Source organism: Chamaea fasciata, unplaced genomic scaffold (genome assembly GCF_029207755.1).
Source record: "Chamaea fasciata isolate MVZ Bird 193981 ecotype frontalis unplaced genomic scaffold, bChaFas1.0.hap1 SCAF_13, whole genome shotgun sequence".
Classification (NCBI taxonomy): Eukaryota; Metazoa; Chordata; class Aves; order Passeriformes; family Sylviidae; genus Chamaea; species Chamaea fasciata.
The window spans coordinates 8,295,067-8,311,394 of NW_027094098.1; the positions used below are offsets into that span (position 1 = coordinate 8,295,067).

The 16,328-nt window shown below is 38.3% G+C and overlaps 1 protein-coding gene across 1 annotated transcript in view; it reads right to left on the bottom strand.

The window, feature by feature from the left end:
• Positions 1–5,791: 5,791 nt before the first annotated feature.
• ARHGEF3 (Rho guanine nucleotide exchange factor 3) overlaps positions 5,792–16,328 on the bottom strand; it is a 101,502-nt gene continuing 90,965 nt past the window's right edge. The window contains 9 exon segments of the mRNA XM_066195090.1: positions 5,792–6,035; positions 7,426–8,002; positions 8,924–9,110; positions 10,102–10,272; positions 10,438–10,695; positions 12,043–12,119; positions 12,221–12,317; positions 12,598–12,660; positions 14,420–14,590. Of these exon segments, the coding sequence (XP_066051187.1) occupies positions 7,662–8,002; positions 8,924–9,110; positions 10,102–10,272; positions 10,438–10,695; positions 12,043–12,119; positions 12,221–12,317; positions 12,598–12,660; positions 14,420–14,590 (1,365 nt within the window). The 3' untranslated portion in view covers positions 5,792–6,035; positions 7,426–7,661.

Genomic DNA, 16,328 nt, shown 5'->3' on the forward strand with positions numbered 1-16,328 from the left:
CGAGTGACACCGCTCGGACCCGCCGCTCCCGCCCCGGCACCGCTCGGACCCGCCGCTCCCGCCAAGCGGCGGCGCCTCCTCCGGGGCCGGGCGAGGGCAGCGGGGCCGGAGCGCTGCGCTGAGAGTTCGCCGCTCCCCCGGGAAGGCCGCGGCAGACACCGGGCTCCTGCCCTGCGGCCGGGGCACGGCGCTCGGGAACGGCATCTCCCCGCAGCGAATCCTCCCTCAGGCACGAACCCGCCCTGGCATTTCGGGTCCGGGAACGCTGGCACATCACAGCCTTCTTTGCGAACTCCCAACTCTTAACTACCAGTTCACTGCCCTGAGCGCCATTGCATACTTTTTACTCTCAGATTCAAAGGGTTTTTCCAAGACATCGGACAAAATGACAATATTTCACCTTTGAAGAATAAAAATACATTATCATGGTTATGAAGGGCAGGCAAAAAAAAAAAAAAAAACAAAAAAAAAACCCAACCAAAACCACAAACCAAAAAAACCCACCTTAATTCAGCAGGATTCTTTCACAGTTGGATAGTGAGTTAGAACAGCACTAAATAACCTATATTGGAGGCCAGAGGGTTAACATTTATTGTCCCTGGAAGGCTCTCAACTTCTGGTGCAAGAGGGATGCAGTGGGATGAACAGTGCCTGCTGAAAATAACCATTCGTGCAGTGCCTAGGAAGTGCAAATACCAGATTTTAGTTTTACAAGTAACTAGCAAAACACTTAAAGTCTATCATTTGTTTTCTTTGTTAAAACTATACTAGTGCTGTAGTTGTAGAACAGTTGCATATATTCCTTAGCTACTTCTACCAATTATCTTCAATCCCCATAATTGTAGCTATTCATATGTCACCTTAAAAGCAGCTACTGACCTTAAAAATAGGAAGTTTTCATGCTTGCAAGGTGTGGAAGGAACAAGTATTTTAATCTGGCCCTTTTATTTTATTAATCTCTTTTTAGATTAGCTGTAAATCAGAAAATGTAAATAACCTGTCAGCTCACAAATGGCCTGCTACTTGTGGTAGCCTCCAGGGTGTTGAAAGAAGATAAGCTAATAATTATTAGTAGTTCTTAGAAGTGTTTAGAGACCCAGCAAGTTTAAACAGGGTAATTAGTATCTGTAACTATAATTTATATAAATTACAGAAACATAACACCCAAAATTTATCTAAAAGCAGAAACATGGTGTCCCATTACCTAGAGCTAATAAACCCCACAAACACAGTGTTCATCCTACAGATAAATTAAGACTCTCCCTGAAAATCTCATGTCCTGCCTCTGTGAGGATTCAGTGTTGGTCAAGTGTTATAAATACATATTACAATATTGGCTTTTCGCAAATATTGAAATGGATGCTATATGTATAATGTTAAAGTAATTTTGCTATAAAGATACAGTTTTTATTTCTGCTATTAACTAAACTTAGACACAGTAGTGGAATAGCTGATATAGTTATGCTTGGAATTGAGCTGCCTGCTTGGTTGGGATAACATCCAATGAACGTATGATGAAGACCCCTGCTACTGATATGCCAACTATCAGCACCTGCCCTCTGTAGAAAGTATGGGCCAAAACCCAGGCTGGAGGTGACAATAAGAGCGGACTAAAACCACAGCCAAGAAATGCACATGCTCTGAAAAGGTGGACCCAAGGAGGAGCCATGCTAAACAGTTCTTGGAACATGTAAACTAGTTTGGGGAAAAGTTTACATGTGCATAATTGTTTATGAATATGCAATGGGCTGATGTAATAGAAAAGGCATGTGAAGGGTGTCTCCAAAACAGCAGGTGTGCTCTTGGCTGAATGCCAAGCACCCGACCGTTAAAATTTGCTTTATTATCTTTGTCTCCTATTGTCCTTTATTAAACTTCTAAATTTTACCAGGAGACTGAACCTTATTTTTCACATGAAGAGAATATTACAGATGTGTTGATATGTTATTGAAATAATTTTGCTGTGTTTTACCTTGTTTAAATAGAAATTCCATATACAAGATAAAAATGGAAATACCAATCTGGTCCCATTTAAGGCTGTGTTGATCCCTTTTGTTGATCCATCCAAACATGTCCAATTGCTTTATCAATTTTGAATTGGTAGTGCTGTTAAAATCACTTTCAGACTGTGCATGTCTACAGTACACATGCAGTTCAGTTGATTAGTGTTTGGACCAAACAATCTCTGAAGTCTTGCTTATTGACCCAGCAACACACAAAGTTTTCCTCATCACTTGCTTTAACAAGAAATGTCTTTGCAGTTGTACAGAATTATTTTTCTGTATTAATTAACCTAAGTTGGGAGAAATCATCACAAAAATTACTCGGTACTAATGGATAAATGCTCCAGCAATTCCAGATCCCTGCACCACACAGTGCACCTTAAATCCCAATAGATATCAAACAGGTACAAAAATCCCAGTTCAGAAAACAATGGTTCAGTGAAAAACCACCATAGGAAGAGGTTACTTGAATACTCTGAAGTGAAAGAAAGGGTTATAAAATCTGTCACCTTATTCTCTCTATAGTTTCTGGTTTCTGTGGTTTTTGGTACTTGCCAAGCATTCGACCATGACTCCCAAGCTTGCACCAAGTGGTTTTCCACCCCGGTACAAAGCAGCTGCAGATCCCTTTGTAAGAGACGGTCCGAAGATCCCTCATCTGCCTCACAACCATCGTCAAGGACAGAGACTGAATCCCCCCCCCGCCAAGGACTGAGACCCTTAAAATCCTAACACAGGGGCGCTGGCCTGACTGACTGTTTGCCAAGTGTTGCCTGCAGGTGTATTTGCTGGACCAAGGCTGGTTTCCCACGGGAACCAGTCTGAAACAATGGGTCCTGCTCGCTGCTGGGACAGGCTTGTCCTGTTCGGAACGGGCACATCTGTACTTGTTCACAACGGACTTTCTCTATTGTCCTGTACCTGTTCCCTCGACTGTCCTGTTCCCCCCCCTCCCCCCCGGTGGACCTTGAAAAGACTATAAAGACCCCTGAGTTAACCAAAGACTTTGAGATCGCCCCACGGAAGAAGACGGATCTATTGGCCAGACCACGAGGATTTCGTCTCTCCGTTGGTAGCTATTACCTCCCCCTCTTTCTCTTTATCCTTTATTTCTTTTCAAATCCTACTATGGCATTTGCTGTTGGCACTTAGTAAAGGTGCATTTGATTTGATTAATGCTGAAATCCCCTCTGTGTTGTTTTTGCACTCTGAGATCAGTTCACGAACCATCACGACCCCCGCTTGCATTAGCGGATCGTGACACCCTTTGATCCTGAAATCAGATAATTTTAACACATTAGTAATACAGATTTAGATCAATTTAAGAGCACAAGGCAGGGTTGCATGCTCAAGGAGCAAACTTGGGCGCTTCCTCCAGATATTACTTCAGTATCCTTTTATGAATGCAAATTTAAAAATTTAAAAACTAAATTAGAAATTTTAAATTTATCAATCTGAGTATATTGCTACAATTTAAATAACCACAAATTCTATTTTACTTTCTCTTATTACTCTAATGATGCAAAACACATCTAATTTCTTCAGAAGTTTAAGAGCTAATTTTGTGCCAACTAAATTCCAGATGCCAGCAGATCAAGGATAGAAGAACTGCATAATTAATCTTTCTTCCTAGACCATGCAAAGAGAAGAACCTTTGGAAAACTCAGAAACAAAACCTAATTGACACACTTGGAAAGAGCTTTAGTACTGTTTACCAGCCATGGAGAAAATATGCCTATGATATTAAAAAGTGAGACAAAATGGGGCAGTGGTCTTGACCTGGCTCTGTAAAACCAGGAATTAGCAGCAGAAATTCACCTAGTACTTTTTTTTTTCCCTTAACAAATATGTGATCCTCTGGTAAAAGACTGAAAATACCTACTTGTATTATTTTAATACTTTCATTTTATAATTAATAATGTAATATCTTAAATAATTAAAATTTTGTGTAATCAAATCAGCTCTGTGAAACTACACCATTATTTCCAAGAGATGGCAGTACCAACCTATGGAACACATTACAGTATTTTAGAATCAGTATTCATGAATAAGCATTAAATATGGAAGAGCTGACCATTCCGGATCTGAAACCCCCTTTTAAAAGGAACCAAATCATTGTCCATATATGTGGAACTCGGTTGCAGACTCTGTTAGATCCTGGGAATCAAGATCTATCTAAGTGCCAGGCAGTGTCACCGTGAAACATTTTTATCAAAAAGTGCAATCCATTAAATTGCTTTCTGAAAATTCTGATACAGCTTTCAAATTCCAGAAATTCTGTGAAACTTCAAGCAACCTGCTTCCCGCTGTCACAGAAACATTCCTAAGGCAGGAGCCCTGGTTCAGGTGAGTCAGGCTAAATAGGAGAAATACTTCTTCTACCCTGCAATTTCGGCCCTATCCTTACCCAGATTCTAGCAACTGATTCTTGGTACTGAGCTTCATAGATTTCAAACTTACTGTTCTTGGTGTCTCATTACAGACCTCCGTGTTCCCAGTCGACATCCTGGCTTTGTTCTTTTCAGTGCTGCAGAGCAAATCTAGGGAAACAAAGGCCACAGACAGTTCAGTTTTGTGTTGTAGTCTCAGAGGACCCACAGAGTTCGGAGGGTCCCAAGGCCATTCTCTTTGCTTACCTTTGTTTCTCAGTCAAGACAATTTCTGCTTTTACCTTTACTGCTTCTGGTCCATCAGTGCTTTCATAAGCTACAGCTACACTGACTCTCATCAGGAGCAGAAGAGCAGACAGGCTGCTAAGATTTGCCACAAAGAGATGGATCTGCCCCCTCAGACCACTGACATCTGCTCTTGAGAGCAGGACACCTCGTCACTCACCCTTTTCCCCGAGTGGGAGATCCAGAGTGCTCATGCCTCAGATTTAGATGAGTGTCTGCATCCCTCTCCTCGTTTTGCCATCTCCTCATGGGGATCCTGCAATCCCATGACACCTCAGGCTTTTCACTGCATCTTGCCTCTTCACTGCTGCAACCTCTCAGACTCACCTCTGGAGACCAGAATTACTAACTGTGACAATCACTTGAACTTATTTATGTATATGATTCTTCCTCTTTACTTCACACTCATAATTTTACATTTTACCGATCCTTTTTGGTACAATTTATTGTCCAAGCCCACCCCACTCCCTCCACCACCACCCTCCTGCCACAATCAAAAGTCATCCTTTCACAAGCAGTGGCATTTTAAAAGTCATAGAACTAAAACAAGCTTACCAAATCCAGCATGATATCAGTAATCTTAAACTGGAAAGCTTAATCCTTAGGATGATTTGAAGAGAAAAACCCAACATCATTAGGATTTGCTAGATCCATCAGTAGCTAAGTGCATGTCGACTACAAAGCACAACCAAAACACTTGCTCTCCAGAATGCTGAACAGTGGGTGGGTGGCTAAATTATACTAAACAAATGTAAATTAATCTTCTGAGATTTCCTGGCTGGTTGGTGGCTTCTGCATACTCCAAAATTAATCATTTCAGTTGTGACCCACAAGGAATTATGAGAGAGAAACTGATGACAGGATTGTAAATTTTTTTCCACCTACTTACTACATTAATTATGTCATACAGAACTTTGGGCAATATGGTGAATTGAGTGCAGTGACTTGTTTCTGTTACTGCTGTACATTTAGCAAATTAAATCCAAATATTTACCGCTTTATAAGAAACAAAATACAAGCTTTGGTCACTTATGTTAAAGCCTCACTGCATGTACCACTGAAATCTTTTTGAAGTCTTCTTGCACAAGCAACCAAACCAAATAAAAATCAAAATGGTTTAATGTAATTTATTTGAAATGCTTCCAGAAAAGTTTAAGGCCATTATTAAAAAAACAAAAAATCAACACACATTAATTCTTTCTTCTCTAGCTGAACATTTTACATGCTTTTTGCTCTCTTTCAGCACTTCTGCTGAACAACTTTCCCTATGCCTTTTCTTTTGCAGACTTTTCCTTTCATCTTCACTGGTGTACTCATTCAGCTCTAAAAATGAAGCAGTTGAAATAAATTACAAAGTCTGAAACAGAAAAGAAAATTGATTTTTTTGAAAAACTATAAATACAGAAATATGTTTTATAGGGTAAAAATGCCATTTTTTTAAAAAATAAAAATACCTTGTTTTATATTGTTTACCATCTTGTCACACTGATTTCTGTAATGCACATTAGCATATATATACCTAAGATACTTAGCAAATTTTATGTAAACTTGTAGAACAAAAAAATATTTTTGGCAATAATTTAGCAGTTTTTCTACTTTTGTTGTTACAAGTACTTTGCACAGGTTATCTTGTGTAATACCAAGAATCATTTAAAATTTGATAGATATCATTTTCATAGTTTGCCATACATCAGTGGCATTATTTCTTACAGTAAGAAATAAATTACTACCCAGGGATTCCTGAAAAATAACAGGATGTTCAACTCTGTGTTTTAGACTGCATTTAAGTGACTCATCTGCTCCTCATCATAATGAGTAGGTTAAATCAGCCACCCGAAAACACAGTAACATTTCCAATTACAGTACGAAATTCAATGCAACAAAAACTTTTAAAACAAAACTTGAGGAAAGTAAGAAGGATGTAATACACCCTTAAAGGACAAACAATTCCCTTTTTGTTAGAACTCGCTCTACATAATCCCACAGGGTATTTGTAGAGCATCATGTACAGAAAATCATCACTCATTTTTAAAAACCAACTACATGTAATTGTAGACAGACATTTACAGAAAATTTAATGTTTTAACATTAGTGGTGCTTAAAACCAACAGTGGAGGTCAGTGGAGTGCAAAATGCTGAAGAGGGCCTAATCACAAGCAAAAGCTCCTTTCCATTCTTATTGTTTGGGATAATGTATCTATATGGCACTGAAAGCAAATTACCAGCTTATTTACAAACATCCAGTATTCTCAGCATTTCATTTAATTCAGTGCTGGCTGTAAAGGTTTAGTTGTGTTTTTTTCAGTTGATTATTTTTAGCATTACATGCTTTGAAAAATAAACCATCTTACTATGCTGACCATTTGAAATGTCCAGATTTTAGTAAGTTTGGCCACTGGATCTTAGGACAGTGCTTCATTTTGAAAAATAAATCCCTGAAGAGTCCCTGGTTCCATGGCCCACTGTTTATAGTTCTTGTTGCTTTAATACCACAGGAGTTTGGATAGGTTATTGCAAGATAGTTTTCCTTTTTGTTCCAAGAAACTTTTTCTTTCCATGCCTTTAAGAAAACTTATTATCTTGATACCCATCCTGAAATTCCATATTAAGTCCACATCTTCAGCTGCCCCTTTAAAGGGCCAATGAAGTACTTAAAATTAGGAAAAGGTTATTTATGTAATGCAAATATAAACAGTAGTTTAGAGATTCTGTTTACAGCAGGACATTGAGAATAACTGGTCAAGTACCTCTTTCATCCACCTTGGGTGTTTATGGATAATCATCACAGGACACGAGTTGCAAGAGATTCCAGCTTACGCAGATGGGCAGTTACAGTACGACACTCACAGGTACAAATACAAGAACTGCATTAACATCGTCACAAAAAATTTTCTAAAAGTGCTTCTCCAAATGGTTCCATATATGGAATGCAAATACTGTACAGGTAAGAGACAGACTTTCTTCCAGGAACTGTAAGTTTTTGTCAAACATTGGTTTCTATTTGCTTTCCGCTCTCACAAGAGTTCGTCTGCTCCATGCGCTCGCAGTCGGCACTGAGCTCGCTGGTGTCCATGCTGCAGTCTGACTCACAGTCTGACTGCTCCATCTGCTCCAGGGCAGCCTCTCCCTGGGCCACTCTGCGTCCATTGGGTGACACAAGGAAATGTGCTTCCAGCCCGCCAGCCTTGCCTGCACACGCAGCCTTTTCCTTGGCCTGGCGGATGCAGTTTAACCACTGCTGCTTGTTGAAGGAGTCATTGGCTTGGAGAGAGTGAGTCTGGCTTTGGGATCCATTTTTGAAGCTGACTCTAAAGAAGTTTTTGACTGAAAGAAACAATACATATCAAATCCCTGAATGCCTTGGCTGAATGGATTTTATAATCAAAGAGTATATTTAAGTAACAGAATCTGCACAGTCTGTGCCTTAAGGTCAGACAAGACCATGTCAGACCAGAGGGAAGAATCTAGGTATCTCCTTGTTTCTGGGAGAAGACCACAGAACACCACAAGCACTTCTAGTAACTTCATTTTGCTGGATTAAATAATTTTGGTTCTGCCATGCATGAGCTATCCATAAAGCCTAAAGTGAATCAGGGTTAAGATTAAGGCCAGTCCCACACTTTATTGCCTCTCCTCCTACTTCTCTGCAAAGTGGATTTCACTGAACACAGCATCATTGTGCCAGCCAAAAGACTGCCTCATCCTCTTCCATTCACTTCACTAATACACTGGATACGTACAAAAACCCCTGGAAGTTTTGACCAGATGAGATTTAAAGGACCCTTGTAAATAGAAAAAGCATCTTCATAATATTCTTAACTGGAAGGACATAAACATGAATAGCTGCAGTCTTGACCCTGAGAACTACAGTATCTGCCAGCTTAAAGACTCAAGGAATAGCAATCAGTGTCTCCAGTACAAGGAAAGGCAAAACATTTGAAGCTCAAGATTTCAAAATACACTTGTGTATAACTTCGCAGTTTTGCCACTACAGTCTGTATGTTCTCCCTTTCTCAATTCAGTACAGGAGCAGGTGTGTGGAGAAATTCTATTATCAATATAGTGAGCTTTGAGAAAGAATCTAAAAGAAACAACTTAGAACATAATAAACCAGTCTGAAACAAAATTCATTATGTTGGATGGAGATAATGTTAACTTCAGAGAGAACATTCTGATGTTGCATTGGCAGGCATCTTAAGGTTATGATGACCCTACATGAGCAAATACAAAAAGCTGTCATCATACTTCTCTCATTGTTGCTGAATGCTCCACGCAGGGATCCACCCAGGCGCACCTCTCCATCCTGCAGGTCCTCCAGCACCAGGTCCCTGACGGGAATCGGCTGCCGGTACAGCTGGTAGCAGAGATGGTCATTGTGGGTCACGGTTCGAGTGATCACCAGCACCTCTTCGAAGAGGAAGACATGCAGTTTCTGTTAAAAGATTAATAGATAATACAGCATTATTCCTTTCTTGAAAAATCATTAAACCAAATGGAACAAATGAAGTTCACCAGAAAGATGAAAACCGCCAGTTTCTTCCTGCTAATTTGGTATTAAACTTCCTGCCTGACCTTCATCAGGAAATGGCACCTGTTTCATCTTTCCCTCTCAGCTGTGCGGCGAAACAGGACCCTTCCACTGCATGCATAAACACGCTCCACAGAAGCAGTTCCAGAGCTGAAAAAATGCCCTGCTTACTTTGTTGTTTTTTAAAATAAATTTTCTCTTAGTTTATCTACTTCCATAACTGTCATAAGTGTAATACTTCCATTAGTGTCAGTAATGAAAAAGAGACTTTTTTTCATTGTTTGTCCATTCAAAAGTTCTATTTAACACTGAGGGGGAAAAATCTAGGAAAGACTAACTCTTCTCTTCTACTAATATAATCTCTTTTTTTGTTTCTTTTCTTTTCAACTGAAACTGCAGATTGTGGAACTTACCAATATGCACTTATGTGCAGTGTCCCAGAGACTGGAATTCAAAGTACCAAATTTCTCTGGTCAATAAATTAACCTTGATCTCAACAAAGAATCAAGTAAAGCGTTTTGAAAAACCACAGCCTTTGACAAATTTAAAACTTATTAGTACATTTTGTGTGTTCTTTATAGACATTATTATCACATCTCTGAGACCAGAAATTTGGGCTTTTTTCCCGCAAGTACTTAAATTAATCGATTTACAATTTATCCAGGATATTTTTAGGCTCCATAAGAGACAGAGATACATATAATCTTATTATCTCCCTATACAGATACTTAATTACTAACAAAAAAGATTAGTGTTATATATAAAAATTATTATTTATCAATTTCCTATATATTAGAGAGTGATGCTTCTCTATGTGTGCTCACAGCTCCTTTAGCTGTCATGCAAAATGAAGATATCATTTAAAGTTATTTATGACAAAATATTTATTCCTTACCACTCCCCTGTTGTTCTTCAGTTCCCCATGACAACACACAGCACGTGAATTATCAATCAGTGAATCCCTTTGGCCTTCTTCAAGATAAATAAGTCTCTCTTTGTAATACTGGCATTCAGATTCACCAGTCTTTATGTTGATTTCAGCCACAATGCCCTGAATTATATTTATCTGCAGAAACACAAGGAAAACACATGAACTTTAATTACACAGTCCAATATTCAGCTGTTCACAGAAATATTTTCTCTTTTATATTTTATGTAGTGTCCCTTAATTCACTAATAAGCTAAAACTGCTATCATCTCCCAAAAAACCCCAAACCCAACAGCAACTCACAGCTTCCTCCAGATGCTGTTGATCTGGATGATCATTTGGTGTGTGTCTTAAAATTTCTCTGAGCAGTAGTGGGTATTTAACCAAACGGCTTCTGGGGATGTCAAGGAAATTCCAAAGGTCCAGCTTGCGGCTGAAAGGAGACTCCAAGCAGCGCTGCAGGAAATCTTGCACTCTGTGATCTTGTTTCTTGTGATCCAATAAAGCTTTGGCTGCTACTTGATTGCTGCAGTAGCTGTCATAGGAGTTCAGGCATGGAAGCTGAGGAAAGAATAAATTATTCTGCAGCTGAAGCAAAGCACGATTTCCTGCACTGAAAGGTTCAGGTGATTCAGGACATCAGATTTAATGCTGAGACTCTTTTAGCTGGAGATTTATCCACAGTTTATTGATGTAATATTTACAACAAATATAACCTTTACAGGGGTCCTCAGACTACCTTGTTCAACATTTAAGTAATTTAGAAGCACTTGCTCATCACTCAGATCCTACAGATCTCCATTACTATTGCAAAGCATTAAAAAAATAAATTACTTAAGAATGAACTCTATTTAGTGCAGACAACACTTGAGCACAGAAGCCTGGCTTTAATTATGAATGGAAGTAAAACCCTAGGAATGAGTATTCCCAAACCTGGCCTTTTTCATATCAGTGGATTTCCACAATCCAATTTCTATACTGCCCTCAGGAACCCTGACCAAACTAAGATGACAAAACTGTATGTATATAAATCTGAAAAAAAAATAACTGGTCTTTTGGTTAGAGCAATATATACATTTACAAATCCTGCTGTATTAACACCCAAATAAGCAAAATCTTGCAAAAAAGGAAATTAGGCTTGAATATATTTGAACCAAGAGAAGTTCATTGATGTTCAACACACATCAGAAAATATATTTTAAATTACTTTATGCAAAGAAAATTGAGATTATTTTGACATTTGAAAATAATTTATCATTGACTATTTGCATTATTTACATCATATAACGCTTCCCTTGTTGACCATAGGCCACACTTTCACACAGAGCTGCTAAATATCATTACTTAATTCCTTAAAAATTTCAAGCCTTTTTTTCCCTGCTAGATTTCATTACTTATATTTACTTAAAAGCATACTTCTCACATATCTAAAATAAATCTTTTTGATTACAATGAATAATTTTATCAACGGAACAAACAAAAGCTATTTTCAGTGTTTGTGCTGTTGGATGCTAGTGAATGTGAACCCATCTACTTTATCTTTTATGAGGCAGCAACATCTCTCTTGTATCCCTGTCTGACTTTCCAAGGAGAGCAGAACAGAAATGGGGGCAGATTCCTAAAGGACCTACCTAACAAAAACACTAGCCTGACTCTTGATTTTTATTTAAAGTATATTAATTAGTGCTCAAATCCTGAATAAAAAAAGCTTTAAAAAAACCCAGTCCAAATCTTTTCATGGAAAATCCCTGAAAAGAGAAAATATTCTATTGTGTCTCTAAATAGTAGCCTTACCTTTAAAAGTATTTGGAGAATATCTTTTTTACACGTTATAGAAAGGAAATTGTCTGAGAAAAACGTTACGGCTTGAAACTAAAATTCTAAAATTGATTGTAAACTCTGCCTTACCCAACCCACGAGGATGTGGCCAACATGATCTGTTGATCCATCAGGTTTCCTGACTTCTTGAAGTCGCCTAAGAAGATCTGAGAGTGAATAGAAAAAAAGAAGAGAACGTCACTTTAATAAACCTGACTTTCAAATCTACGTGCTGTGATTATGCAGACAAAGACTATTTGAGTTTTACCTTCATGCAGAGGAATTAGAGAGTCCAGTGTTCCAAAAATTTGGTTCAACTCTTGCTCTGTCATTATGGAAAGCTTAAGCATTGGGTCATGATAAGCCTGAAAAGAAAAACAAACACTTGGGGTTTGTTGCAAAATTCATTATAGAATTTAGTGCTCCCTGTAAGTAAGTTTCATAACCGTATGTTAAACTATGAACTTCATATTAAAAAAAAAAGAAAGCAGCACAGTTAAGTGTCTCAGGAAGAATGGGAAGATTGAAATATGCTTTGGAATTTTTCCTCTTTTACTGTCTTTAAAAAACAAAGTTTTCAATCTGTTATGAACCAATTAGTACTCTTTGTTGTGGTTTGGTTTTGGTTTTGTTTTTTAAATATACCTTTTTTGCCAACTTCAGATCTTCTATCAAGTCTTCTTCTCCCTGGGAAAGTTCAAAGATAGCCTGTAAAAACAGACAAATATTAGAAAATATTTTTATTTAATCTATGCTCCACTTCCTGGGTTGATGTTACATTTTGAACAGCTGTCTTAACAGCACATAACAGCATTTCTCTGCCGAATCTCCAGAAATAAAGGTTTTATTCTGTAACTACAGAATCAAGCGCATTGTTTTTTAAAAAAGCGATAGCAGAATATTCATTAAAAGCTTATCTCAAATAGACAAAGATTTTTTTTTTCCAAAGGGATGTGTTCCCAGATGTAGGAAACTACCTTCTGTGGTGTTTTGACTTGACTGTACATTAACCACTTATCCAACTGCTTGCACAGGATTTTGCTGTGATCCATTTTAACACATGCAGTGGCAGACGTTACAGGGGATTCTACCAAGTAGGAGACAGATCTAACTTAAAGTATTTCTTTGCTACTGAGCACTTTTATTTTGGTACCAGTTCATTTATTTTTTTTTGTTACAAAGGCTGAGCTCTAGTTAACTGCTGGCTGGTTTACTCCTCTTAAAGCACATTTGAGACTTTAAAGCTGGCAGATTTAACCACCCTAATTCACTGATTTATCAAACTTCATTGTTATTAACTTATTGCATGATTTCCTCCTTAAATTGGGGTACAGTAAGAGTTAAGGACATTTTGGGCTAGAATTCCGTGCTTTACAGTCAAGGCTTTCAACCAGTATAAATCATGGAAGCCCACCCCAAGCTGGAGCACATTGCTGGGGCTCAGGAACACCCGTTCCTGCCAGGTTTGCCATAGTGCAGCTCAGAGGCAGCAGGTCAGCTGTGCCAGCAAAGCACACAGGATGGGAACAAACACACAGCAGAGCCCTCCTGCTAAACATGCTGGGATACAGCTCACTTATTTGGGTTGTACCAAGGATCCTGGCTCCTGCCCCCAGACAGCAGTGACTGCTACATGCCATGCAAACAGTTTCTACAGTTTATTTTTCAGTAAGCTGCCTTTGAAGTTCTCAACTACAAATTTATTTCCTAAGAATGTACAATGTTAAAATTTGCACAAGAAATGCTTGACACTACTGTTTGTTTGATTTATGACTCAGTCCCTGAAACATTCTCAGGGAGACTGTTACAAGCTTTGTTCATACTGCTAGTAATTTCTTTAGAAAATAAAAATACCTTGATTCTGAAGGAGCTCTGTGTTGACTATAATATGAACTATTAAGACTTTGTCTTGTCTGACAGATTAAAATCACTGGCATGCTTCTTTTTTGCTTTGAAAGACACATCTTTTGATCAGTGTGTCATCTTTCTAGCACTAGGAATTTCCTCAAAGACAGTCTTTTCCAAAAGGGAAATGATGGTGCATTTTTGCATGTCTGTATCACCTGATGAACACCTGTTCCTGGCACAGCATGCTCACCTCACATTACTAGAACAGCAAAATGAAACACCAAAATATCTATCATGATTACGGAAAGTGTCAGACAGAACAGGTACACACATACAGCCGATCACAAGACAATATATCTCAGTAATTTTGAGTTTGTTAAGGAAATACGAGAAGCTGGTTTTTACAAAGGATACATTAATCTAATATAACTTGAGTCATAAAGACTAGAGATGGAATTCTGCTTCTCGTGGAGGTGGTGACACATTTTAATTGCAGGAGACCTTCAAGTGCAAGTGCTAGCCCAATGCCTACGAGCATTCCCAACTCTATGCTTTAAAGGCGACTTTGAACATGAAATTTATGTTTTAAATATATATATACACATATCTATATTTATACCTCTTGCCGCTTGATTTCCTTGGATGTAAGCATGTGATTGACACAGACATCAAAGGTCTCACTCCAGAGTTTGCTGTCTCTCCTCTTTGTGTTAGCAGGGGGCACGTTTCGAGACCACGGCCGTGGGCTGAACAGGTCGGGGCGACTCTCGCTGCGGAAACTGATGGAGCGCTGGGAAGAGACAATCGGGTTCATGTTACAACAGCTTCATGTTACACCCTCACTTCTCTCGTTTCCTAAGCGATTCATCTACGCGGTTCAGCACAACAAATGTTCTCTGATTAGTTTTTACTTTGAACTTCATGGCAACATTTAGTACTGGGAATGGAAGAGAAATTATTTTAATACATCCTCATGGAAAGGCAGGGCCTCCATTCCTGCACTGAACTCTGTCCATGTCTTGTCCTCAACGTGCACAAAACTTGTGCAATGCATTCCCATCCAACAACCACCAAGAGTGTACTACAGGGATAACGCAGAATGGTGCAGCACACTAAACTAACAGAACTGGTCAAATACAGAGTTTGAATTCAGCAAACAGGCCAGAAATACTCGTACATTTCACATCCGCTTCATCAAAAATTTAGAGTTAATGCAAATATTAGACACTCTACCAGTGTGTACCAACACCTCCGTATCTACGGCGTGATCTGGTCCTAAACTTCAATAAAGCCAATTTCAGTTTTAGAAAAGATTTGAGAGTTCTAATTGCCTGTAAATTCTTAGAAGGGTTTCAGGCTAAGAATGAATACTTTATGCTCTTACCATTTTATTTTGAAAAGGTTTCTTTTCTGCTTCTTTAAAAGGAGAGGCTTCTTTTTGAGGTCATGCCTCTGAAAATGCTTAAACTATTTCACATAGTTGAAATACTCTACATTTTTATTGTTATTTAAAACCTGCCTTACATAACAAAATCATCTTTCAATTGCCTAGGGTAAGAATATTTAAAACAAAATAAATTCTCTTAATTTCCAGACTGAAAGCAGCACATACAAAGGACAATTTTGAAATTCTTCTCTGAAGATAAGAGCCCATGAAATGCAAACAGAGCCTACAAATACCATGTTTTTACTGTATCAGAAGACACGATATGAATAAAGAACCTGTCTTTTAACAGAAGCCATTCTGAGTTGTACTTGGAATTGACAAAGACCTTAACAATAAACACATACATCCCCCTTCCAAAACTTTGCAAGTCAGCTGCTAGTCTTCCTTCAAGAGTTAAGAAGATGCAAAAACACATGTAAAATTACATGCTTAATTTACACTTGTTATACTGAGGAATCATGGAGCAAACTCAAATCAGACAGTATTTTGGGAAAGAGACCTTTCACATGCACTGACAGAATGTTCCTCTCTGCTGCAGGAGAATTCTCCACAGCCCTAAACTGTCCTCGTTGGGCAGAAGGGGCATTAAGAGGCTAAAAGACTCAAAATGAAACCAAACTCTCTAAAATCCTGCTTGCTTGTTTGCTTAGCATCCTTGCTACCTAGACACAATAAGTATATATTTAATTGATTTCTGTCATACATCAGCCCTTTCATTAACCATACAAAGTGTACCTTGCTTAATAAGGGACACAGGACTGAGATTATTTATTAGTGGAATAGAGTCCTAAACTGAAGTTCTACCAAAAAAATTCTAAAAACAAGTTTGAAGATACTCTGATGCTATCTTTGCTTTGTACTTGTCAAGAAGGAAAAATTTAAATAATAATAATAAAATAAATCAGTCATGTGATAGCATCCCATGAGGGAACTGCAGGAATGTCAAAAGAGCATTTCTACATCTTCAGTCTTTTAAAAATATTTTCCTACTTTCTGGCTTCCTTAAAAAACATGTCCCACACACTGTTTAAAAATTATGGCCATGTGGGATGATTAAAATTTTCATATAATTCCAGAAACT